The 25,685-nt window shown below is 36.8% G+C and overlaps 1 protein-coding gene across 1 annotated transcript in view; it reads right to left on the bottom strand.

Moving 5' to 3' along the window:
* The window catches only part of LOC136102281 (mucin-6), a 38,535-nt gene extending 17,112 nt beyond the window's left edge, over positions 1 to 21,423 (bottom strand). Inside the window, exons 1-23 of the mRNA XM_065839258.2 lie at positions 21,396 to 21,423; positions 20,152 to 20,392; positions 18,458 to 18,584; positions 17,217 to 17,304; positions 15,945 to 16,054; positions 14,680 to 14,887; positions 13,710 to 13,832; positions 12,671 to 12,791; positions 11,659 to 11,797; positions 11,393 to 11,497; positions 10,979 to 11,051; positions 10,593 to 10,730; positions 9,563 to 9,724; positions 8,893 to 8,987; positions 8,233 to 8,365; positions 7,066 to 7,315; positions 5,853 to 5,905; positions 5,637 to 5,746; positions 4,748 to 4,899; positions 3,857 to 3,998; positions 3,185 to 3,295; positions 701 to 886; positions 9 to 248 (exon numbers count right to left, since the gene is read on the bottom strand). Coding sequence (XP_065695330.2) covers positions 9 to 248; positions 701 to 886; positions 3,185 to 3,295; positions 3,857 to 3,998; positions 4,748 to 4,899; positions 5,637 to 5,746; positions 5,853 to 5,905; positions 7,066 to 7,315; positions 8,233 to 8,365; positions 8,893 to 8,987; positions 9,563 to 9,724; positions 10,593 to 10,730; positions 10,979 to 11,051; positions 11,393 to 11,497; positions 11,659 to 11,797; positions 12,671 to 12,791; positions 13,710 to 13,832; positions 14,680 to 14,887; positions 15,945 to 16,054; positions 17,217 to 17,304; positions 18,458 to 18,584; positions 20,152 to 20,392; positions 21,396 to 21,423 — 3,135 coding nt within the window. The remainder of the gene's footprint in view (positions 1 to 8; positions 249 to 700; positions 887 to 3,184; positions 3,296 to 3,856; positions 3,999 to 4,747; positions 4,900 to 5,636; positions 5,747 to 5,852; positions 5,906 to 7,065; positions 7,316 to 8,232; positions 8,366 to 8,892; positions 8,988 to 9,562; positions 9,725 to 10,592; positions 10,731 to 10,978; positions 11,052 to 11,392; positions 11,498 to 11,658; positions 11,798 to 12,670; positions 12,792 to 13,709; positions 13,833 to 14,679; positions 14,888 to 15,944; positions 16,055 to 17,216; positions 17,305 to 18,457; positions 18,585 to 20,151; positions 20,393 to 21,395) is intronic.
* Between the last annotated feature and the right edge of the window lie 4,262 nt (positions 21,424 to 25,685).

Genomic DNA, 25,685 nt, shown 5'->3' with positions numbered 1-25,685 from the left:
ATTCTTACCTTATTGTGACAGGCAGAAAAGACTTGGCTGTTGATGATGGAACATGTCTTTTCTGCCCATGCTTTACGATAAGGGTTCTTGCTACAGGGGTCCACTACAAAGTATACATCTCCGCAGAGAGGGTTCTCTTTCCAAGAATTGACAAATTCCAGTTCATTTGATGCCACATATTTGCTTCGAGTTTCAAAATCATCTTTCATGTTGCCATTATAGTTCCCACACAAACCACATATAGTTTCCTAGATCAAATGAAAGCTGCAATGTCAATTCAGCAAGTTACAATTAACTTCCCTTTTGATTACTTACAGTTTCTTGTGCTATAGTAATGTATGTGATCTACAAGTACTCTCACACATTCTTAGTGTCTTGTGAATGAGGTTCTTTTCATCAATGGATGAATGTGTTTCTCCTCTGAACTGTAAACTGTCATCATTTAGAGGTCAAATTCCACCGTGCAGTTGTATAAAATACAAGAACTTCGCTTAAAAATTTCCTGAATGCAGTGGGGTAATCACTTAAAAGTCAGTCTCTAGTGAAAATCTCTGCCATTTTGAAGAAAATTATGAAAAGGAATTGCTAGTAGCACCTCTGAAAAACCTTTTCTATCATAGAGAGTCAAGGCAACCAACATCAATTGTGTTATTCAATCTCTGTTGAAGGACAGTTTACTGAGCAAGTTCTTCTGCAATACCTGTGTTTCTCTGGAGATCTTGATGAAGAAGTTCATGTGCTTATTCCAGATAAGGGTCATGTTGTATTTTCCTGGGATAATGATATCAAACATCAGGTGAAGGGCATTATTTTTCACATTATATCGTACTCCAGGGTTTTCTCCAGAAACAGTGAAGGTTTCATCTCGCAGTATTAATGTCAAATTCTGAAAGAAAATTTATCTGGATGTTATAATTTATCAAGTTTCAGTATTTTCTTTACTCAGTGTCACATCTCTGAAGATCAGATGCTGTGCCACTACAGACTGTCTTGGTATTCCCACTTACTTTTGAAAAGCCATAGCAGTTGGGTGAAGTCCCCAGAGACTGGGGAAAGGAAAACAGTGCACCCTTTTTTAGAAAGAGTAGGAAGGAGGACCCTGGAAACTACCAGACTGTCAGCCTCACTTCTTAAAGCACATGGAGGACAGGGAGGTGAGTTGAGACAATCAGCATGGCTTCACCAAGGACAAGTCCTGCCTGACAAACCTATTAGCTTTCTATGATGGAGCAACTTTATCAGTGGACAAAGGAAGAGCTATGAATGTTGCCTATCTGGAATTCTGTAAGACCTTTGACACAGTCCCCCCACAAATCCTTGTCTCTAAATGGGAGAGATATGAATTTAATGGATGGGCTGTTCAGTGGATGAAGAATTGGCTGGATGGTCGCTTTCAGAGGTTAGTGGTCAATGGCCCAATGTCTGGATGGAGATCAGTGACAAGGGATGTCCCTCAGGGGTCCATATTGGGACCAGTGCTGTTTAGTATCTAAATCAATAACACAGAGGGAGTGAGTGCACCCTCAGCAAATTTGCAGATGACACCAAACTGAGTGATGCAATTGACATGCCCAAGGGATGGGATGCCATTCGGAGGGACCTGGACAAGCTCAAGAAGTGGGCCCATGTAAATCTCATGAGGTTCAACAAGGCCAAGTGCAGGGTCCTGCACCTGAGCCAGGACATCTCCCAGTATAAGTATAGGCTGGGGAATTATGGGATTGAGAGCAGCCATGTGGAGAAGGACTTGGGGTTACTGATGGATGAAAGACTGGACATGACCTGGCAATGTGCATTTGTCTCTGGGGAGAGCTCACCTAGAGTACAGCATCCAGCTATGGAGCCCTCAGTACACGAAAGACATAGACCTGTTGGAGAAGGTCCAAAGGAGGGCCACCAAGATGGAACACCTCTCCTATGAGGACACGTTGAGAGAGCTGGGGTTGTTCAGCCTGGAGAAGGCTTAAGGGATACCTCACTGGCAGCCTTTCAATACTTATAGGGAGCTTATAAGAAAGAAGAGGACAGACTTTTTAGTAGGGCCTGTAGCAATAGTACAAGAGGTAATGGTTTTAAACTGAGGGATGGTAGATTCAGTATTGATATAAGGAAGAAACTTTTTATGACAAGGGTGGTGAAGCACTGGAGGAGGTTGTGGAGAGAGGTGGTATATGCCCCATCCCTGGGAACATTCAAGGTCAGGCTGGATGGGGCTCTGAGCAACCTGGTGTAGCTGAAGATGTCCCTGCTCATTGCAGGGAGGTTGGACTAGATGACCTTCAAAGATCCCTTTCAACCCAAACCATTCTATGATTTTATTCTATTCTATGATTCTATTCTAATGGCTTTTTTACTCCCTTGGCATTATTTATATGCATATGCAAATCTTCAAGGTAAACAAAAATATAATTATCTACATGTGTCCAGCAGAGTGGAGGAAGTATGACAAACCAAAAGGTTTGTCTGAAGCATGCATTTATGAAACGCGATCCTAAGTAAACAAACTTTTTCACCACAGCACTGACCAGCTGAAACTGCCGGTATTTAGTCAGTAATGTAGCAAATGTATACTGCATGTACCGACTGTTCCTTGGGACAAAATCTCAGCTGCACATAATCTTCTCTCTGTCAGATAATGGAGGAGTCTTAGGTGATCCGATGCTGCCCAACATTACTGTCTTATAGAACTGAGAACAGTAAAACTTACCCAATTTTGGAAACTGTTACACAGCAGCGGAAATGATGGTAACTGCTCGTTGCTGTAGTTTCACGGGTATATCTCAGGTAAGATCTGGATATATTTTGAATTGCATGTATTACCTGGACTTAGGGAAATCTGGAGAGGTTTTGCTCATCATCCATGATGAGAATTCCTCAATTTTGTACTATCGTTTTCCTGAGTTTGTCAGGGTGGGAAATCAGTATCTTTTGACTGGCCAATTCACTGCTGAGTCAGTAAAGTTCAAAATTCTATATCTTCTACATAGGCAAGAAGTTTGGGGACTGAAATGTTGATATGAGAATTTGGGAAAAAAATGGCAATTCCTACTAAAGCTGAAACTCTAGGTTTAAAATTTCACTTGCAAGAGATTACTTGAAACACACAGCTAAAGCTTCCAAAAGGGAAGAAAATATGGGCTTGAAACAGCTATTCATCTGGATAACAGCAGGATGAAGATCTTACCCCAAAGTAAATGCTGATGGATCTGGAGCACGTAACCCCTGTTTTCCCACAGATGACATTCTCAGTAACAATTTTGAAAGAGGAAACAGGTCTATTAACACTGCAACCATCCTAAAAACAAGCAAACAAACAAACAAACAAACAACAACCCCAGAACACCAACACAGCAAAACAAACAACAAACAAAACCAACAAAACACCAACAAAACAAACAACAACAAGGCACAAAACTCCAATAGACTTAATATCTGGAGTCTTCCAACCTAAAACTTTAAAGCATAAAGAAAGCTTAAACATGTCATGACTCTGATTCTGCCTGGTTTGGGAGGTGATGACCTGTGATTGGTAGTCAAACTGACATCACTTCCCTAAAAGATATAGTTGGCTGGTACAGAATATGTACTTATCAAAGGTTATTTATACATATTGTTCAATCTAAAATTGGTTGTAATTGCATGAAAAAAACTGTGTTTTGAGAGTCTTTTCATCTTAAGTATTGAAATAAGCAGAAAATATAAAAACCACATTGTTTATAAAAACCACATTGTTTACAAAAATTCTAAGTGCTCTATTAGTTATAGATGTACCCTAGCATATTTTCATTAGCCATTTAAATCAAGGTATTTCTTAATGCTAAAAGAGTGCCAAAATAAGCAGTAAGAAGCAGATTACCATAGCTAATATGTATTCACAGTTGCCATCAAACACAAAACGTTGTCCATCAAAAGTGGTGATGTGGCCTTCTCCATACAGATTGCAGGTTGAGGAACACTTTGATTTCTGAGCACATTTCCATTTGCCTTTTGTGCAAGTACTAGGAGTGAGAAGAGAAATCATTACTAGATTTCAAAGAAATGCCATCTTAACCTGCTCTTTTTATATACATGCACTTTTATAGATACGATGTTCATTTAGTTGACTTGTGTATACTGAGACCAAGTTACAATTATTTTAAGAACCATAACTGAAAGTTATGGACTGCCTAGAAAATTGAATCACAATGAGGAAATCTTAAGTCATTTCTGCTTTCTTTTTTCATAAAAAGAAGTGTATGAAACTAATTTATTTGCTCTTAATGAGAATAGATGTCACTGTTCTGCGTAGTTTGGGTGGTAGTGGTGTTTTTTTAATACTAGATTAGTAACTGAAAAGGCAATAAAGTACTTTGAGAATGCTGCTAAAGAGATGGAAACAAACAGGGGAGTGAGAGTGAAGGGCATGTTTGCCTTTATCTACAGAAAATAAGGAATATTTTGTCTTGTTATTTAGGTGAAGCTGTTAATCCTTGACTTTATGTAGTTTACAGTTACAGACCCTACTGGATGCCCTTATTCCTGGACATTCATATGGCAGAAATTATCCCTGAAGCCAGTACCATGACTCTTTTATATCGTTACACTTGCTATTTCATCAAGTGTTAAGCTTCTTTTTATCAACTCTGTGCTTTGTCTTCCATTCAGCTGCTGCCATTTCCTACTTTCTTGTGAACTAAATGCTTTTGTTATGTAGCCGTACAGTTTAGTGAAACAGAGGTTCCACAATGGAAAACTGTGTGATACTTACCAGATCTCGCACTCAGTTTGGATCTGTTCACCTTTTCCATATGCAAGACCACCATATTCACATGGACAGTCCTCAGCTGGAACACACCTGCCATCGAGATTTTCATATAGCCCATCAGCACAGATGCAGCCTGATTCACACTTAGTAGGTATCTGATGAAGATCAACAGATTGTGAAATGAAAAGAAACATGAGATAAGTTTTTTTCTTGTATGCAAATGGTGTCAAGAGTGAACCTATGATAACTTCTGTTTTTTACTTGATTTCAGTTATGTGGTTTTCTTCATACTAACCGAACTAGTTTCACCGAAGTTGTAAGATATACCTGTTGTGTGAGACATTTAATGCACTTGAAGACTCTGAAAAATGTATCTTTCATTGCTACCAGTCTTCCAGATAGAGTACAACAGAAGTTCCTTTGTATCAAGGAAGCTTATTACAATTTTTCTAGTTAGTCTGTTCCCTTAACATAACGGTGTAAGAAAGCCCTATCAGGACAGACCAGAAGTCCACCTAGTATCCTATGTCCATCACCAGGGAAATTATTCAACAGGAAGCATAAACCATGTATTCTATCAGTTTCCAGCGGTATGCAACTTATGGAGTACCCGAGCCAGAGGTGATAGCCATGTAGTTAAGAATCGTTAGTGTATTTTTAGTTTATTCATTTAATGTAATTTAATTCATTAATTCATGTGATTTAATTCCTTTAATCACTTCTTGAATATGTGTAAATTTTTAGTGTCCACACTCTGTGGAAAGAAGACTGATGTTTACCTGCATCATGTTAGCAGAAATATCTCCTTTCATTTCACTAGAGTCAAGTTCCAGGTAACAACTAGAACATTCTTCTCTCAAGAGGATAAATATTCCAGAACTGTCAAACTTACACATTCAATTCCAGTAGCCAACATCTGACAGGTAGGGGCACAGGCGGCTCCATATTTGTTGTCTAAACTGTCAGAACATGACACAAATTTCTTAGGAGCTTTGCAGCTTTCTAGGAAAAAGGAAGAAAAACAAACATTTGAGAAATTGTGAAGGAGTAATTTTACAACACAGGGAAAAATAGTATTTTTTTTAAGTAAGCCAAATCAGACCCATACCTGCAGGATTTTGAGGTTTGCCTGTGCAACTTAGCCTCCCATTAACGCAGTAGCTAGGGAAAAACAAACAAACAAACAAAGAAAAACCAAAAAATAAAACCAAACCAAACAAAAAACCAATAAGGAATGTCAACGCAATTCTCTCCTAAGATTTTTTTTTTTTTTTTTCAAAATAGTATCATGTTTCTCACCACTGGAAATGTTACTAACTCCTCCCCATCCTTCAAAATGGAATGTGAGTCAACTTGCCTGTCTTCATTTTTTTGTAGCATACAATACCATCAGTTTTAAAAGTGAATACTAAGCCTTTCACTACTATGACAGTCTATCAAGTTATTCTTGTATACAGCTGTCCAGATGCTGTTGGCAAATTCTCCTACAAGGAATAATCAGATCTCACCTATTCTTTTCTAAGTTTTTCCTTAATGTTTTCGAGCTTAAGGTAAGCCAAATACTTTTTTTTTTTTTTAGTTTAAGAATCCTTGTATTTTAGGAAAGGGAAAAAAGATGTCTTAAAAATAAACCTTGGCTATTAAAAGTACAGGACACTGTACAGGTTTTGGCTGGAATGGAGTTAATTTTCTTGTAGCAGCTAGGTGGTGCTAAGTTCTGGATTTGTGACCAAAACAGTGTTGATAACATGACATTTTAACTATTGCTGAACAGTGTCAAGGCCTTCTCTGCTTTTCAAGTTGCCCTGACAGTAAGCTGGGAGTACACAAGAAGGTGGGAGGGGACACGGCCAGGACAGCTGACCCCAACTGACCAAAGAGGTGTTCCATACTCTACAACATCATGCTCAGCAATAAAAGCTCGGGTAAAGAAGGAGGGATGTTCGAAGTTACATCACTTGTCCTTCCAAGAAAGCATTATGCATGACAAAGTCGTGCTTTCTGGTAATGTCTAAACATCTGCTTACTGACTGGAAGTAGTAAATAAATCTATTACATAGCTTTAATTGTGCTTGACACTTTGCTTATTAAATAAGCTCATTTTTGCTTATTAATAATAAAATTATTAAACTGTCCTTATCTTGACCCATTAGTTTTCTTGCTTTTGCCCTTTTGATTACCTTTCACATCCAGCTGAAGTGGGATGAGCAAGCAGCTGCTTGGTGCTTACCTGCTTAACTGCCATTAACACACAACAGAGCCACGTGAAGATCCCTCATCTCAATTTTCAGTTTGTTAATCTTTAAATGTGACACACTTACCAGGTAATCCCACCAGTTATTGTTGACTGGTCAGGCAAGATGTACTTTCTGTCTTCTAAATAGCATGGACAATGAGATTTACGTACACACTCATTCTTGTGGTTCAAGTACATTCCTACAGGACAATGGCAGCCTTCAATAGGGATGTCAGTTGGATGACATTCCAGGGCCCGGTTGGAGAGTGACAAGCATGTCCTGTCACATGCCTGAGTGTTGTAGCTGAATGTTTGATTGCCAGTACAAGCAATGGCTGTGAAACAAGACAAGAGAGTATATGTTAAACTTCATTTACTTATCCTCTTAATTGTGAAAGGTAACTGTGCTCAGAATGTGTTGCATATACTGTGTCAACACATTCAATGCTTAGTGCTTCCTATTGCTTCTCCTCCTGTGGATGTGGAGCTCTAGCAAAAAATATTGCAGATCAGGGCTTAACACTAACTGTGTAGCTCTTTGGAAGTTTTATGTAGTTTAAGTATTTTATTGCTTCTGTGTGTATCTTGGAATAAGATAATGCGAAGAGAAGCTTTGCGGAAATACTGATGTATTTTTGAGTAACTCTGAAAGCTGTGCCGGTGTCTAAGTTGCATAACAGCAAAATCACATCTGCAGCCAGAGTTTTTCCTAGTCCTTTCTCACCATATGGTGCAGTATAGATTTATTTATCTGTCTATTCCATCACTTAATTATCAAATCCTGGAAGTATCCACATGCTCACCTTAACCATATGATTAATATTTTTCCTGTGGTCTTAAAATAACAATCCTTTTCTGAAACAGACTAGAAAGTTATTCAAAAGTTGGATATCTGTTATCCCATTTTTGCTTTCCACCTCTTTCTGTTCACCACTTTCCACATTACTCTTAAGATAATTTGGACAGTGTTTAGAATACTGCTTTATAATTTATGGGGTTTTTGTTGTGTTATGATGCATCTGTGAAGTCAGCAGCTGCTGGGAATACAGCTTTTATACCTACTGGTTGACCTACTTGAGCAATAAGTAGTTATTTTCTAATGTCTGACAAGCAGTTTTAAAGTATGTTCTTGCTCTTACATAGTTTTGTCATAGGTGAGTCAAACATGGGAATATTCTCAATGGAAACAGATAGACCTGTATGCATGTATTCATTTGACGGCACACTATTAAGAGCTGGTTCAGTTACTTACTACAATTGTCCATACTGTTTCTCCAGTGTTCAAGGATTAAACCCATTGAACTGCATGTTCGTGCATATGATCCCAGAGCAGAACAAATATAAGGAAAGGTCTCTTCATAATTACAGGCTTGGTAGACACATCTCTGAAACCCAATACATGGAGAGTACTCTTTTACTGGTGAGCAGACATTTGGAAGTGCTAAACATGCTGAATTGCAGAGTTAAGTAATACAAAATACATATTATGCACTAACTAAAACAGATTTAAAAGATCAGATTAATTGCCTGATTGACATGAATAAAATATGCTTAGTTCCTAAAAAGTGCCTTTGTTTATTTGTTGTTCTTCATTTTTAGGTTTCAAAATGTGTTGTGGAGATTGGCAAATATAATGATATCAGTTATGTACATGGGAAAATCAGTACTTTGCATAGCTAAAGTTGTTGACATGGAGAACTGCAGCATGAGCAAAAGTATTATCTGATTTATAGGAATGGAACTGGTGCCTGTGAACAAACAGACTTTTAGTGTGGTGGAGATAAAATTTCAAAATCACACTTGTTCCTTAGCTTCTATGCATTGCTGATGAAAATGAATGTGATACTGTACATGAGTACATTCTGGTTCATATTTGGACTCCCTCTGTACACCATCTGTCATAATTACCTACCTTGTAGAAAGAAATAGGGTTAACCACAGCATGGCATTTCTCGAACACTGTACCCTTCTTAGTAAGAATGGAACAATGAGTCTCAGCAGATATCTCTAATGAGAGTAAATCACGGACATTAAACAGAGAACGTTAGGAAAAGGAAATGAAAAAATGAAAAATAAATTTAAAAACCTGGACACATTACTCTAGCTGGGCTTTTGGCAATGATGGACTGATCAAAAGGACAACCTCTTTAGCTTGTTAGCACTTTTGTTCAAACAGCTCAGTAGGGCGTTTTGTTTTGTTTTGTTTTGTTTTGTTTTGTTTTGTTTTGTTTTGTTTTAAGAGCAATAGCAATGGAGACCCGAGAAGGCGAAGCCTGGATTTCAGTCACAGCACTGCTGAATAGGTCTAAGACATCCATGGACATAATAATTTTACTGGAAATATGACCAAAACCTTCTCATTCAGCATGTCAATCCCAGATCTCTAGAATGGAATCCGATCATCTTTCACTAGATATACATACCAGAAAACAAAAATGTCTTGTTGCTTACAGAATTTGTGATGTTCAATTGTCTCAGTCTCTGCTTCTCGCACACACTCTCTCATTCCCTTGGTATGGGCTTATGGAAGTACCAGACAAAGCTAGATGGAGAGATCAGTTACAACAGGTTCATCTACTTACTGTTGAGTTGACTCAAAGCACAAGGGTCAGTATCTCTCTCTAAAGCAGGATGGCAATTTCCCGCCCTCCAGGAATCTACAAACAGGGAGGCTGTCCCTTCGGTGATATCCATGCTAGTCAAGAAGTCATCTGTAGTGTCTCCATTGTAATTGCCACACAAACCTAATGATATCAGAAATGCAAGAAATGGCTGAAAATTAAAGAATATGTACACAATGGTCTATGTTCCATTCTCTAACAGTGAAAACACTCATTCAAAAGTTCTACATGGAGTGTCAATGAATACTACAGGTCAAACAGCCAGAAAATCTTGATTATATTTGGTCACTGAGCCTCTGCTTTCTCAAGGTAAGATTGTCCACTTATATTCAGTGACAAATTCATACAGAAGTGTTTGTCTTGTTTTCAGAAGAAATGGCATTTTCAGTGGTTTTAAATAATTTAAAGAGAAAGGCCATGAAATACTTCTGCAGTTATACGTTTTCTTATGTATATAAAATCCGTAATGGCAAAGAATATACGTTTAGACTTTTTAAAAAGCTAAAGCCTTCCCATAGTTCCTTACAGATAATTAGAACATAAGATATGCCTTTGTGGCTAAAGTTGCTGTGCAATAAATATAAACATCTTCATCTGGTCGTTATCAGCTGAGAAGTTTTTAGATTCTCAGGCTCATTATATTTACAGTCATCATGCACTGCATTCAAAGAACAGTGCACTCCAAGATCTTGAGACCACACAGACTAATTAATTGCCCCTTCATGGTATAGTAAAGTGCATATTGAAAAAGGCACACGTAAGACAGGAAGAACAGTATTATATTGCACATGAAAGACGTCACCCATCTAATTTCTTTGATTAATTTTAAAGTTATTAATAAAAAACAGATTCTTAGCACATTGGTTTTCCAATGCAGATTTTTTTTTCTTTGAATCCAGAGGCAAAAGTTTATTTCTTGAAGGATGAGCACTAAGCTTTCAAATCTACACTGCCCATATTTTATCCTTCACTTGGGGACTAGATTTCTTACCTAGGGTTCTGCCTTTGAATTGTGATCCAACTTTCACATAGGCTTGGAACACAGGTGAGGTTTGAACTACAAGTTCCAGCCCGAAGGTCGTATACATTTGAATGTACATCGAGGACTGTCTGAAAATAGTGATGTCTCCTAAAAGAAAAAGGGTATTTAAAGACAGATTTTGATGCACAGGATACTGCAAAGTAAGGATTTTAATGGATATGTAATTGTTCTAGTATGCTGTCTATAAGCCTTTTTCCACACACAACTCTCCACAGAGTGACAGATGCAATGGGAAATATTTTGACCTCTGCTATGGCAATTGTAAAAGGTACTGGGTTGTGTAAAAACAGGTATTTGGTGTAATTTGGATTTTACATATATTCCCTTTTCTTTACCTGATCTGTAAGGCAGTCGCTTAAGTTCATCATCATCAGTAAGGAGTTCATTCTGAGAAATCACAATTTTGTCCTGTAAGAACAGGGTATGGAATCAGAAGTAATTATCTGTACTGATGGTATTTATATGTTCTTTAACTTGAGCAACTGTATTGTCAATGACCAATATAATAGGACAAGATTGATTCAAGCTTTTTCTCACGTTTTATTCTCAGTTTTCACTTTGGAAATACTTTAACTTCCTGAGTTTATGGGGCAAATGAGATCTTTACTGTGTATGCATGAACTGGAACATATCTTTAGATTCTATCCCCCGTAATTTTTGAATTCAGGCCACTAGCAATGATTTTAAGCATTTATTTTGCTAATCTGGTTACTGAAATGCTGGATAGAACCTGTGAAGGGAATACTTACTTTTGAAGACAGGTAGATTACAGCACTAAGTGATGTCTCAGAATGAGAATAACCAGACTTTTCATATACAGCCATTAGGGTTCCGTTGTGTGGCAGGCTGGAACTCTGGAGGAATACAGTGAAAAGGAAAGTCTGTGTCAGAATAACAATGATTTATAGAATAAATGTATATCATATAAAAATGTATGTGTGTTCCAATAGGAAATCAAAGACAGGCTAAAATATATCCATTTGATATTGTGTGTTTCTAGAATGCGGGAAATTACCTTCATAAGAATGTAAGTGCAAACCCCATGGAACCTGTATGATCTAGAATCAAATGTGGTAACATAGGAGCCTCCTTCCAGTGAACACCTTCCAGGGCAGGGCAAGTCTTTGCAGTTCCATTGACCCATTGTACATTTACTGAGGAAAACAAGAAATTCTGTGTAAAGTTATACTAAGGCACTGTTTACCAGCAGATGTTTACCAGAAGATTTGATCCTCCTGTCTGAAGGTTTTGCTGTAGCTGATCAACATGCAAAATCCATTAGTGAACACAGTGTAACACACCAAACTCTCATTTCCGCTGCTTTGAAATTTCTTTTCTTTACACTGTAAAAACTCAGCTACTTCCTAGTAATGGAAGATGTAATTTGTACCACTTTTCCCCTTATACTTTCTATGCTTTGATTTTCTTTTTTGGTGTGTATCAGTAGAAGTTGTTCATCTTACTTCAAACTTGCTGAACTGTTGTATAGTCAATAAACTTTCCTGAACAGATTAATCTTTAAAAGTGCATTCATTGTTACAGTTCTGAGGATCAGATTCCATTCTTTATTTTATTTATTAGAATTATGATAGCAAGATAAGTAACAGAAAAAAAAATCCATTAAAAAAAAATCCAAATTAAAAAAATATTGTCTTAAATAAGTATTTTCTGCTGCAAGAAAAGTCAGTTTTTAGTGCTGATTTGGTGATCAAAAACTCTGAGATTGCCAGAAAGAAATTGTAAATACCGGATCTTTGTTTTGTACTAATTTTACCCCAGCTTTCACAGAAGAGATAAAAATGCTACTGTTTTGTGTGGCTTGGAGGAGCATTTGTATTCTTACAGATTAATCAGGAAATGAGACGTGTATCTTCGATTACAAATGTATGATTTGTGGCACTCAAAGAAGGTGCTCTCAGAGATGGTATAAAAGATTTGCAGCCACCCTCCAAAAGTTAGGCTAAAGTTTCCAATTACTTGATGAGAATACTCTCCATCCTCTTATGAAAGTACCCATTGCTACTCACCAGGTCCTACATGCTGCTTTCATTGTCTCACCAGGAGCATATGTTTTCCCATTCAGTGTACATGGACACTGGTTAATATGAACACATGTTCGATTCTTTGAAATGTCATCAAGAACAGTTCCTGCCAAAGAACACGAAATAAATACTTTTCTATATCCTTACTTAGCACTAATTCTGTTATAGCTTGAAGGCCTTCCAAGCTTAGCTTGAGAATGGTATTCTTGCATAGCCAGTGCTCATATTTAGAGATATAACATGCAGGACATTTTCTCTTAATTAAAATAAAAATGACCCTTTACAAATGATAACAACATTTGACTTTTTTTTTATATGAAAGTGCAATTGTCTTAATTTGAAGTAACAATAAGACTGAATGTCATTTTTTCATTTTTTTTTTATTTGCTATGACACTCTAATTAAGTTGGAAAACTTGAAAAGTGGATACATTCTATTTCCTGCAATACTAAATTTAGTTTTAAATATGTGGCTCACAACACACCACTTCCGACAACTATAAAAAGGTCATGATATTGATGTCAATACCCACATCACAGAAACCTTGGAAGATATTTCAGTTCTGAAATTTCAAGAAACAATGCAAATTATATTTATAACTACAATTTTTGTAGCAAGTTCATCTTGAACTATTTCAAAGGGATTTTACAAAGTGCCCGCATTATTGCAGAACTTCTGTGAGGTATGGTACCTCTTGCTTGTGCCCTGAAAGGCTAGATACCTCTTTGAGATAGGAAATTAACTAAGCTCATGCACTATATATTATAGTAGGATATAATTATCCCACCACATATCACGGTCTTTTGAGGAAAATGCTTTTAACAGCAGACCCGAGGATCTTTAAGGATCATGACTATTCAAGACTTCAGTTGTATTATGTTAATAGAGAAATGACAGTTCTAGCAGCACAATGCCTTGAAATACACTGCTAGTTCATTATTAAGAAGGCTATTCCATTTGACTGGATATATGGCAAAAACATTTGTATGGGCCATTTAGGATGTGATTAATACAGAAAGGATACCTTCTGGACAAAAGCAACCATAGGTACAGTGGCTGGAACAGCTGTACTCTGGGTTGGAACAGGTTTTAATACATGGAGAACCACATTCCTCATAGATTTGGTTAGCAGAACATTTTCCCACAGCTGCAACAAACAGTGAAAGTGTTAAGATTTTTGAAGTGTAAACGTAGAAGAATCATCTACCACCTGGGATGGACATGGCCTTGTGATTTCTGGCACTAACATTCTCTTCTCCTGCTTCAATGCTCAATTCATCATCTGAATATTCATCATTACCATCATATTCACTCTAGCTGTTATTCCTTTTTCATGTCAAATTTATTGGAAACTCCTTTCAGAAGACTGAAGAATGGCAAACAGGTAGATTCAAAAATAAAGGGAATCGTAACTTTAAAAACAAAGATGCATTTGAAAAAAAATGCATGTCTAATCATGTACAGCTTGGAGAATAACGGAAGATTTGCTTCTTATTTCCTTCTTATTTGCTTTAAATCAGTAATTATGAAGGCTGAGCATCTGAAAATAGACTAATGAAAATCACCTGTAAATAAAAGGGGCTATGGCAATTATTAGCAAAAAGGTTCAAAGACTTCAGAGGCTATTAGAAAGTTCTCTCTCTTCACTGGCTAATTCACTAAGTATAATAATGGAAAAACTATACTATGAGAACTGCCTCCTTTTGGAAGTCTGAGAAATTAAACAGATTTCACTTGGTGGATGTTTCTCTCTTTCATGGTCACTGATCTAGACACAGAATTTACATTTCATGCTTCCTCTTTCTCCTTTGATGTTTCCATGCTCTCCTTCTTAATGTTTTACTAAAGAGTGCTGTTGTTCTCCTAAGAAAATAATTTGATTCATGACAAAGGACTTTTCTATCAGTTGATATAAATTCCTGTTAATCGTCATTCTCTCTCTGTGTATGATATAACAAAGTACAAACTCCTATGAATAAAACATTTAAACTTACAGCAGAAGTTTTCAGTTCTCCAGTTAAACACCATTTGATGTGACATAGCACATTGCCTTGAATACTCTGACAGCGTAGAGCAAGTGCAATTGTTTTGGCCTGGCTCACTGCAGTCCTGCATGTCAAGCTGACAACGAATGACAAACCCATCTTTTGGCACACTGCAGGTTGGTGACACCAAGTTAAGTAGCTGAGAGCAGATCACAGCCTAAATAAAAAGAGAAAGAAAATTGTGCCTAGTAACGTTTCTCCCATGAGAAAAACACAATAAAATATCACTGCTAGTTGTGATTTTCGGTTTGGTTTGTTTGTCTTTTTCCCCTACAGTTTAGTAAAATGTATTTGAATTAAAATGCACGAGAAATTCACAAATAGAAGGGAATAAAAACCCGTTGTAAAATAGAAGGAACTTGATATGCTGAGTTAGTTCCACTTCTCATTAAGATGAAAATTAAGTCATCCTTTTATACCATCAATCCTCCTAAAAATGGCTGAGAACATTACAGACAGGGATTATGTTGTCTCATGAAGTTTCAGTTGCAGGCCAAACAGCTCTGATGGGAAGATAGCAACATTCATTCCCCATTGAGCAAACATTTGTTATGTTTGTATTGTCTATCATGTTGCCTACTGAAGTATAAGGTTCCAAAGAGAATCAATGTAAAGATGTTAAACCTTCCAGTCAATGGAATTTCTTCAACAGAACAAAGTAATTTTTCAGTGTGAATACTTCTTCAGAAAAGTATACTCCTCACAGGACCCAGAGAAACTCCTGTTCTTTACTCCTGTTCTGGTTGAAGAGATGCTACAAAACTAATGCTTTGCTGTTCTATGAAAAGGAGAATCTCAGAAGGATTCTATCTAGCTCTTCCTCTGTGATCTGAAAGCTAAACTTTTTGGCAAACAAAGTTTCTATGTTTAAACTAAGAGATTCTTGGGTTGCTAGCTCTTTAAATCTTCACTGGTTTCCATGAATTTCCTGTGATGACCTGCATGAAATTTCAGAAAGCTGGGAGCTGAATGCTGTTAAGTTTGAATGAGTGATATAAATCCAGCCTCAGTAATGCCTACTGGCCTTTTTCAAAATATGTTTTAATGCAAAGAACTCATTTTCTTTGTCATATCATGCGGCACAAATTTTGACTTTATCCATTTTCACAGAACTCATTTTTCTTAAACCACTGCCTCTCCTTTGTTGGTTTCTATCTAGCTTTCCAACTCTGTTAAGAATCGTGCTGCTGAAAAGCCAAGAAGATCTTTCTTACGTATTTTTTATGAGGAATAGTGGAGATTGATATCTCCTCAGACAGGCAGATCTCTGATGGATCATCCATTTTTTGTAATGCAGCAAATTTATATGTATCCAGCAGTTTACCTGTAAATTGAAGGGTTACAATTTGTCAGGAAAAAGTACACATTAATTTGTTTAATTATTGCTGTGGTGCAACAAAACTCAGATACTACTCTTTGACTGTAAAATGTCCTACTAATTAATCTTCCTGATGATAACAACTATCTCTTTTGCCCTCTACCTGGAGTCTATGCAGTATGCAGTAAAGCGTACTTTAATCACCTTGATTATTTCTCTGAGCTACTTCCCAGTCTGTCACAACTACTATCCTACATGATAGCAACTGCTACTGTTTTCCTGCCAGCTGTGTTACCTTTTGCCAGCTGTTAATTCATGCCTCTTCTCCTCATCCCTCATTCTTATGTTTTCTGCTACATGTGGGGCTAAACTCATCACAACTCAAAAAATATTGTATACTTTTTAGAACTCTTCTCTGTCATACATATAGAAAACTGCATCTGGTTGTGTTGACCTGAGATTAGTTTACCGTGCAATTTAATGTCTTCGCACTGATGTTGTAGTTCAGATTAACAATGTGGTTTTAAAGCAGATCTTCCAAACTTCCCCACTCCATACAATTTGATTTTCATTATAAAGTGATCTTGGCATACAGAGTTCCTTTAGGATGAAACCAAGACAGAACATGTGTAATGTCCTCCAAGAGCACGTGTAATGAGCTCCAACTGCTAAGGGGCATTAGCTCAGCAGACGACATCAGAGTGACTCTGAAGTGAACTCCCCAAACCACAAATAGTGCAGATGTCAAGTCCTCGACACCAATTACTTTGTTCTGAATATCCACCATTATTTGGACACACTGCTTGTTAATGTTCTTGTCCACTATGTTCTTTTTATTATAACCTCATTTTTGCTTCTGCCTAATGTAATAATTTCCCTCACTGTGCCTTGCTAGTAACCTATGCTATTCTGAAAGTTGTGTGACCCTTATCATGTATTTCTGAAATATGAGAGGGTCCTCATAACTTGTCTGAGGAACCCACAATATTATCATCATAGCAAATGATAGCATGTAGCATAATCATGTGATAGGTACGTTGGTGACCATAGGAGTGCTTTACTCAATTGTGAAACTAAGTGAGCAGAGCAATATTAGTACAGTTTTAAATTTCTACTTTGACTCAATTTAACTAGCTCTATTTCCATCTGACCTGTCCTTAGATCTTACCTTCACTCACAAATTCATTCAATTCATAACCATCATAATTTCCACACATTCCACAGGTTTTTCCCATATATTTTTTTTCAGTCAAAACCTAAAATAAAATAAAACAAAAAATTTAAAAGGGTCACCCTAAGAAAAATTATCTATAGAGCATTACCTTGGTCAAACAAATTGAGTTCAAGGATACAATTAAAGGTGATCGTTCTCATTCATTTCAGTGACTTGATTGGAGGAAAAATTTGGGAAGCAGTAATATCTTTTTCCCAATAGGCAAATAGTGATCATTCTGATTTTTTCTGTTTACTGAAAGAATAAGATTCCAAGACATCTGAACAGAATTGAAATGGGATAATATTTTAAGGAGCCAATAAAAATAGAAAATTAAATGATACTGTTTCCTTGATCATATCTTTGTTGACAGAGCACAAATTTCACGTTTGTTCTCTTGAGAAATTGAAGGTTACAGGAAGAAAATATGTTTTCAGAAGAAGGTTACTCAATTATCTATTGCTCTGGAGAGAAAAGCGGTAATATTACTACTGGTTACAATCAATGAATTAATATGAAAACTATATCAGTGGGAATAATATGACCATATGCAGAATATAGTGCATTTCTTGTCACATGTGTGGTAGTAATGCTAGTAGATCCCCCAGACAATTTATTAACGATCTCCCTGTTTTAGCAATCTTTCTTACCAATTTAGAATTAGGTGTATTTTGTGTCATTAATATCACAGGTCATGCAGAGAAAATGTATCCTCTTCTCTAAAATATATCAGGAATTTTGGAGGGAAAACATGAAAAGATTCAGAAAAAGGAAAGAAACAAGGGGGGTGGCAGGACCAACATACATCTGAAACTAGAAGATATCCAGGGGAAGCACAGTAGAAATTCCAAAACTATGGCATACACTATTAAATTCTACACAACTTTAAAAAAAGTCATCATCCCTTTAGCAAAATATGTAGCGGCTGGAATAACCATAGGAAAGTTTAAAATTTGTGAGTGTTCATAAGTCTCAACATTGATGCCTTTAGTTAACTAAAAATGCTGGAAGTGAGAGGAATATGGTGGTATAAAAAGCAAAGTTGTTTATTTCAAGAGGAATGGATGAAGCAGGGAAAAAAAAAAATCAAAATAGTAAACATACGCAAAAAGCACCCACTGAGTCTAAAGAGATCTTGTCATTCCAGTAAGTCAGTGAGAATTTTCTCTTCTGCTTTATGAGAACATTTTACTAACCATGAGATAGTCATCATTGTTCCACATGACAACTAGTTCCATCTCCATCATCTTGGCCACCAGACGGACATTGCGTCCATAGGGTGCTATTTGAATTCCATTGCTGGTGTAAGGCAATTTAATGACACTGTAATAAGGTGAGAAGAGAAAATATTATGGAAGTATTAGTTATCTTTTTTAGATATAATACACATACAACTAGAGCACCTGCAGCAACGTCGTACAGAATTTTTTCCTTTCTAAATGTAACATTTCAAGATACATTAACATTTCTGTTGATAGAAGATCAATATCAGCAGTTTCATAGAAGAAGATTGTTGTGCACTGATTATACTAGTGAAAACATTTGCACAAGACTTGGCATCTTGGCTTGGCTTGGTTTTGTTAGAGTGTAGTTATATGTTTCAAGAACTCATAACAATACAGTTTGTGTGGTAGAACTATTGTTTATTGTCCTGAAGAGCTTCTATGGACTACAGCCTGTTAATACAGGAACTATTGCTGTGACTGAAAACTGACAGGTTAGAGAAACCCATAACGGGATTGTTGAAGCAGAATTAGGTTTTCATCCTCGTGGCTGAATTCTAATGCTACAAACTAACAACATTAAAGATCAAATATATTTTGCTGAGTACTTAGTAAGTATGTGATATAATCATGAAAGAATTGGTTGGAAGGGACCTTCTGAAGTTTCCCAGAACAGCTTTCCACCTGAAGCAGGTCTATGTGCAACACTAGACCAGGTCAGTCATAGCATTTGGTTCTGTGAACGTAGAACAAAAATTTGAAATGCAGATAATTGGGTTAAGCCCATATATTTATGTAGTTTTCTTGGAACACAAACTAATAAAATAAGTTTTTCTAAATACAGTTTGTCAAATTAAGTTATAGCTGCAAGTTATCTTTTTGTCATTATGGTTATTGTACTACAGGTAAGTATAGTAAGATATAGACAATTCATGGTAAATTACTTCCCATATCTGCATGTACTCACTGACAAAAATGCAATCCTGCCTGTCTGATAAAAATGCTGAAAGCTTCCCTGGAGAAACTTCCTTGTGTGGGAGCAATTTGTCTAGAAGAATGAGTGAGGCAGAACCCGAAGGTTCCCATCAGTATAATTCTTCAGTAAAACAGCTATTTCTGGACATAGTAATCCTTAGAATATTGTGAACAGTCAGTGGTCTCCTACACAAGAACTTCTTTTTAAGACCTTCCAAATATTTCTCTGTTAGTTATGTAGTTCAATGTTTACCTTGTACCGTATGTGTGTTATCTTTAGCACAGAGAGTTCAGAGTCATCTAAGTCTCAAATCAAATGAGCAAAACACAGGAATTTCTACAAAAGGGCATGTGCTGTTTCATCTGTACTTGCAGTAGAGATAAGCGCAAGCAGACTGGCATTATCTAGGAGACTGTAGTTTCACTGTGAGAAATATTTTGGTTTGACAAGGTTAGCCTCTTTGCCTACAGAAACGTACTCCAAGCTGAATTCAAATAACTGTAAATTAAATACTTGTCTAGAGAGTGTGAATGCTTGATAGGAAGAAATGGGAGTAGAGTCCAGTTAGATGTGCTAGCTTCTGTAATTTCTTAATTCATTTTTTATACGAAGTAGTCTTTTTTAGTGCAACTGCTATATAACTCATGGCCTTCTTTAAAAACATTTTTTCACATTCATCACAGAATCTTACCCAACACTCCTGACAGAAATGCTGCCTTTCTCAACAATGATCACAGAAGGTCCCAGCTCAATAATGATCCTTGCGATTTTTTTGTCCAGGCCACGTCGTAACTGAATGTTGAAGTCTGGGCTGGTTTCATCACAAACAGTTGCAAAGATATAGTTGCAGGTCCCAGTGAAGTCATACTGGTATTTATCAAAGGTTGAAAAATGCCCTCCGCCCCAGGTAGAACAGGAATCCTTGCTCAAAACTGTAAAAGTGAAAGAGAAAAATGGGTTTAAGTGTCCTGGCAGTGTATTTGCTCTTTCTGGTTGCCATTTCAAATACAAATAGTAAGACAATCTCAGAAATTTCTACTCAGATTAATTATGTAAACAACATCTTGGCCTTTTTATGATTTTTTCTTTTTTATAACCTAAAAATTTTATCTCAAGTCAGGAAGTGAAACAATAGTTGAAGTCAGAGTGATATTCTTATCTACTATGAGCAGAAGAGAGCTCCCTAGCTTGGGAAACACCTTTCATCTCCTCTGTGGCCAATATAAAGATTTACCTTCTTATTTCAGTCTGCTCAATCTGTTTGCAAAGGCAACAGCTTCCTACTGGAGACACCTTTAGCATCTCAAGCACAATATATACCAAATTGTGGCATTACTATATCATGATCCATTGCACAGTCAGATCATTAGATACCCAAAGACAGTCTTCAAAGCACAACTTGTAAGTCGCCACTTTTATTTTTTTTTGGCTCCATGCTTGTCTGACAAAGTTCTAGCCAGCTTTATAAATATACAGAATGTTTCTATCAGTTTTCATTTTTGAAGAGTAATCACTTTTCATCTGAATGAACAGATTTTAGGAGGTTGAAATGAATCATAAAAAAGAGATATAACTCCAGCGCTTGAGGTTAGATGTTTCTATACCTACTTAAAGCATTTGAACAGTCCCTCTGAAGCTGATTGAACTATTGAAGTAAGTAAAGTCATGTCTTTGGTTATATATTTCCAGACTTAGATCATTATTTTTCGTTTTAAAATTATTTTTGTTTATGGAGTTATATGAAGCTCAGGTATCTTAGAATGTATCTTAGAAGCACAAAGTATCAGGTAAATTTAGCAAGGTCTAGCTGCAATTTATAATCACTGCTTTAAATCCAAAACATTTTTTACTCTTAAAGAGTGATCAAATGACTACAGAATGTTACTGTTTTTATTCAGGTCATGTAGAAAACATTGTTTCTCAATAAGCTGTTACCTGTTGGCAAAAAGTATTCCTCTTCCATACTTCTGTGCTGTGCAGAACGTCTGACTGGAAAATAGGAATTGGCTAATTGTTATCATTGGACCTTCATGCCCAATTCCAGATAGTTTAATATATTGTGCTTAAGTGATACTGACCAGCAAAGCCCAGCTTTTTCTGCGTGTGCCAAGGAATGATTAAATGGGGTTGCACAATGGTCAGAGTGCAACAGGGGCACCTTTGGTCTATTTATTTTTATTTAAATCTTATCAGAGGAAAATAGCAAATGCGAATATCAATAACTCAAGACAGTTTAAAACTAGATTATATATTTGTCTTCTGAGTTCAGTTTTTATTAAGTCCTATCCAGGGACTTTATTTTCATTTGTATATAGCCCTACTCTACTGTTGAAAGAATAGACAGAAGACAGAGATGAATTGCTGATTATTTTTTATTTTTTTGGCTGGTAACAAGTAGTGAGCTATTTTTGCCTTTAAGATGAACTTCATGTAGGTCTTCCATGCTTATACTGAAAGAGAATTCACCTAATCTGAGCCATTGTGCTGCTTCTGCCTAAACAAGTGCCTCTCATCATAATAAATTTGCGTTTTGTGTAATTCTTTTTGTTCTACACTTCTGCATTTTCCCCAAACTAGATTAAGAATTTCACTGCCAGCCACTGAAACGCTGCGACTTTTGGAGTACACAGGGTTGCTTTTTAACAGTATGCAACAGCAAAGCACAGATTTTAATGTAAAACATTAAGATTATAGATTATTAGGAAGAATATCTGTAAATAGAATATGCTAGAAATATTGTTCAGAATACCAGGATATTTCTTTTTGAAAGGATCTAGTGAAAACTGCATGTTTTCAGAAGGGTTTTAGCCTTTTGTATCCTGTCTTAGCAGAGGAACAGCACATCCTGTAAAACACAGTATATCATGTTGGCATGTTGCAATTTATTCATTCTTGCCATGGATGTGGAAAATGAAGCGTTTACTGAATTAAATTTAAACTGAGAAGTCAGTGCCTTACATTTCTTCAGAAAAGATAATGTGAAAAGTTTTATTGGTTCTGCCCAAAGGTTGATGTAGCTCAATATTTTATTTCCAGTAGTGATCACTTAGAGACTGCCCATGGGAAGAGTACCGTCAGATCAAGCATGTATACTTCCCCAGATTCCCAGTCTCCAATTATTTTCAGTTCAGGTAATTTTGTGAGGCTATTAGAATTTGTCTCCTTATTCCCCTTTTGCTCTGGCTTCCAACTACTTGTCCAGCTTCCTTTTGAACCAAAGCAAAATGTCTTTGTAACAGAAATATCAGAATCACTGCTGTCAAAGGTTAGCATTTTAATTATGACTTAACATTTTAATGATATTCACCTTCCTAACAGTACTTCTGATAGTTAATGTTTTTAGTATTTTAAAGCCATAATATGTTGTTTTGTGCTTTGGCATGGCACACATTTTTACATAGGTAAGATGTTACTATATTTTGTATTTCTTAGACTCAGAAGGACTAGCACAAGTTTGCAGTAAGTAGGTAGCTGGAGTTAATTTTGCTTTGCTTTGCTTACAGATTTCAGTGCCTGCACACAAGCCATTCTTAGGAGTTAAGAGAAATTTGAGAAACTACCAGAACTGTGGCAACAATAGCTTCAGCTGGGATAACTGGATGTTGAAGCAGAGATCTGTTCGTATGCTGACTCCCCACGGGCTGCTGGCTATAAAGGTGAGGAAGAACTATTCCATATTCTGATCTTTCACTTGCACATGAATTTGTTATGAACTGCAATCTTTAAAAAAATCTCATAGACCTACCCTATATAGAGAAACAGCTTTATTTCATTTTCTGGATTTTGCAGCATCAAAAGAATCAATTTCCTAATTTCTTAGATAGTATTAGGGAGCAATCTGCAGGAATGAAAATCTAACAGCTCACACAAACAATCTCAACAGCAAATTTATAAATGTGGAAGGCTACTAAACCGCTCACAGTTTCTCCCCTTAAGCATCAAAACCTCAAAATGGCACATTAAAGCCCTTTCAAGTCAGTGTAAATCTTACACTCTTCATTCAGAATTTCTAAAACTAATACTTTAAAATATATGCTCCTTGAGGCAAGGACTTTATTTTTATTATGTATTTTGTACGGTGTTTTCTGTAATATAGAGCTGATGCTGAATGTAGTTGTTACTCATAGTTGCAACGTGAATATTAAATACCAAGTCAGGCACTTACTTCTTTGAAGAGATTCTTTCTGTTTTTGGAGAAAAAAGTGAGGCCAATAATTTCCTTCAAAAGCTGTGAAAGGAAAAACACAACAGGAAAATGTTATCCTCTAAGCTGTCAGAAATCCCATGCAATATGAGATGGGAAAAGTAACATCTCATGTGTCCTTCACATGAATCATGTGATCTGTAGCTGAAGAGTGGGAAATTCTCAGGCCTAGTTGTTGCTTTTGCTGCTCATGTTAAGGCAGAGTAATGAAAGCTGTTACCTGCCCCCTTCCAGACACTTCTACACAAAGCCTGTTCTGGTTATGAGAAGCCAAAGAACATTTGGCAAATGTGGAATACCACATGATCCCTCTTCTGTCACAGACCCAGACCTACATCATGTGCACAACTGCACTGTGTCCTCAAACATACCCAAAGGTTCTTTTGCCTTGCAGCTTGCTTCCTGCCCAAAGTACAAAGAGAGTAAGATAGATGTTGAAAGGGGCTGCCACAGCCAATCTACAAGGAGTGAGCCCTGTGCAATGACAGAGGTGGTGCATGCATGGAGTGAGCTTTTGTGGAGTCAATAGCTGGACAGTAACGACCACAGCAAGCTGTAAGAAAAATACCCTGGGCTGCTTCAGAAATGTGCTACTTGTTCTTAAAGTTTGTCAGGTCCAGCATTTCTTAGGTAGCAGGAGCAAATATCCTGTAAATCCATATACTTCTCTGTTATATGTTTAGGATTTTTTGCAACAGGGAAAGTTATGTTATGGCAGGTTTCTTTAATCACATAAACTAGGCCAAGTTGACACACATATCTACATATACACTACAGCTCCACAGGCTTTTCTTGCTTCCTTATATATTGAAGAGAATAAAAACCCCTAGGGAGCTCACCAACTGTCACAGACTTTCTAGCCAGTTCCATGCTGTGCTGCTGAAGGTGAGGTAACATATATGATGTGGTATTTCAAGGACTGTAGCAAAACAGGTGAGGATCTGCCTTGTATGTGACACTAGATTAAGGCACACGAGAGCTATGTGAAGAATAAGAGTTTCAGCGCATACTTTTGCTTTGCAATTGAGATCCAGACATCTCCAACTGCTCCATCAGTCTATGCCTCCGTTCTTCTCTGAAATAATACTTAATGAAAAAGTTGTTATCTGAATAAACTAATCTAAGCTTTTCAGAGCTAAAATACTACTCTGGAAGAATTGTATACAATGAATATCTAGATAGAAGGGAAATAAATCAAGGATGTAAGTTCCGTGACAGAAGTGCTCCCACCCCAAATGTTTTTTCTAGTAGCTTTAAATGGCATTCGTTTCAGTCAGTTGACTCTTTTCACAGGCTGTGAGAGTAAATACAAATTTGCTGAGTATAATTTGACTTCCAAAACATGTGTCTAATATAGAACAAAGGGATTATACACAAAGAAATTATTTCCCTCCATTGGGGTAAAGAAAACCTTAGGTCACTATCTGTGGTGTAAATGTCAAGGCAAGTTCAGTGAGATGTATTCCCTCTATCCTGCTTCATAGATATTGTGTGCATTTCAATTGGTCAGTGCTTTACAAACAAAAAATGAAACTCAAGGGTACAATGTAATGTATTTTTTCTGAGTTGGGAGTAAGTTACCAGCATAATAACTTCTTCATAAATTAACCAAGAACATTTCCACATGAAAGAAGCAGCACAAAGCAATCTCATTAGCTGTTGAATTGCTGGCTGCTGTACTCACTGCATGACAAGCACTTCAACTTCCACAGCTGTCTGACACATTCATCAGAAAGTCATTGTAGAACCTATTCGCACTGCCTTGTCTCCTACAATTGATCAGCACTGGCCAATAACTGTTTGCAATTCTGCCAGTGTTTCAGTAAAACCTCTGTGGTCAGCCTGCAACTCAGCAGGCATCTCCAGAATACAGCATGCTTATTCCTCTGTCCTTTTAAGTTCCTAGTGAGCCATGTATCAGAGTGAGTATAGCACAAAAAATAATAGAGTCAATTTGTGTGGCTATCAGCCTAATACTCTTTACATCTAGAATTGCTGCTGCCTTTTTTGACCCCCTTGAT

The sequence above is a fragment of the Patagioenas fasciata genome, chromosome 5, assembly GCF_037038585.1.
Source record: "Patagioenas fasciata isolate bPatFas1 chromosome 5, bPatFas1.hap1, whole genome shotgun sequence".
Lineage (NCBI taxonomy): Eukaryota > Metazoa > Chordata > Aves > Columbiformes > Columbidae > Patagioenas > Patagioenas fasciata.
This window is presented reverse-complemented; position numbering and strand designations above follow the sequence as displayed.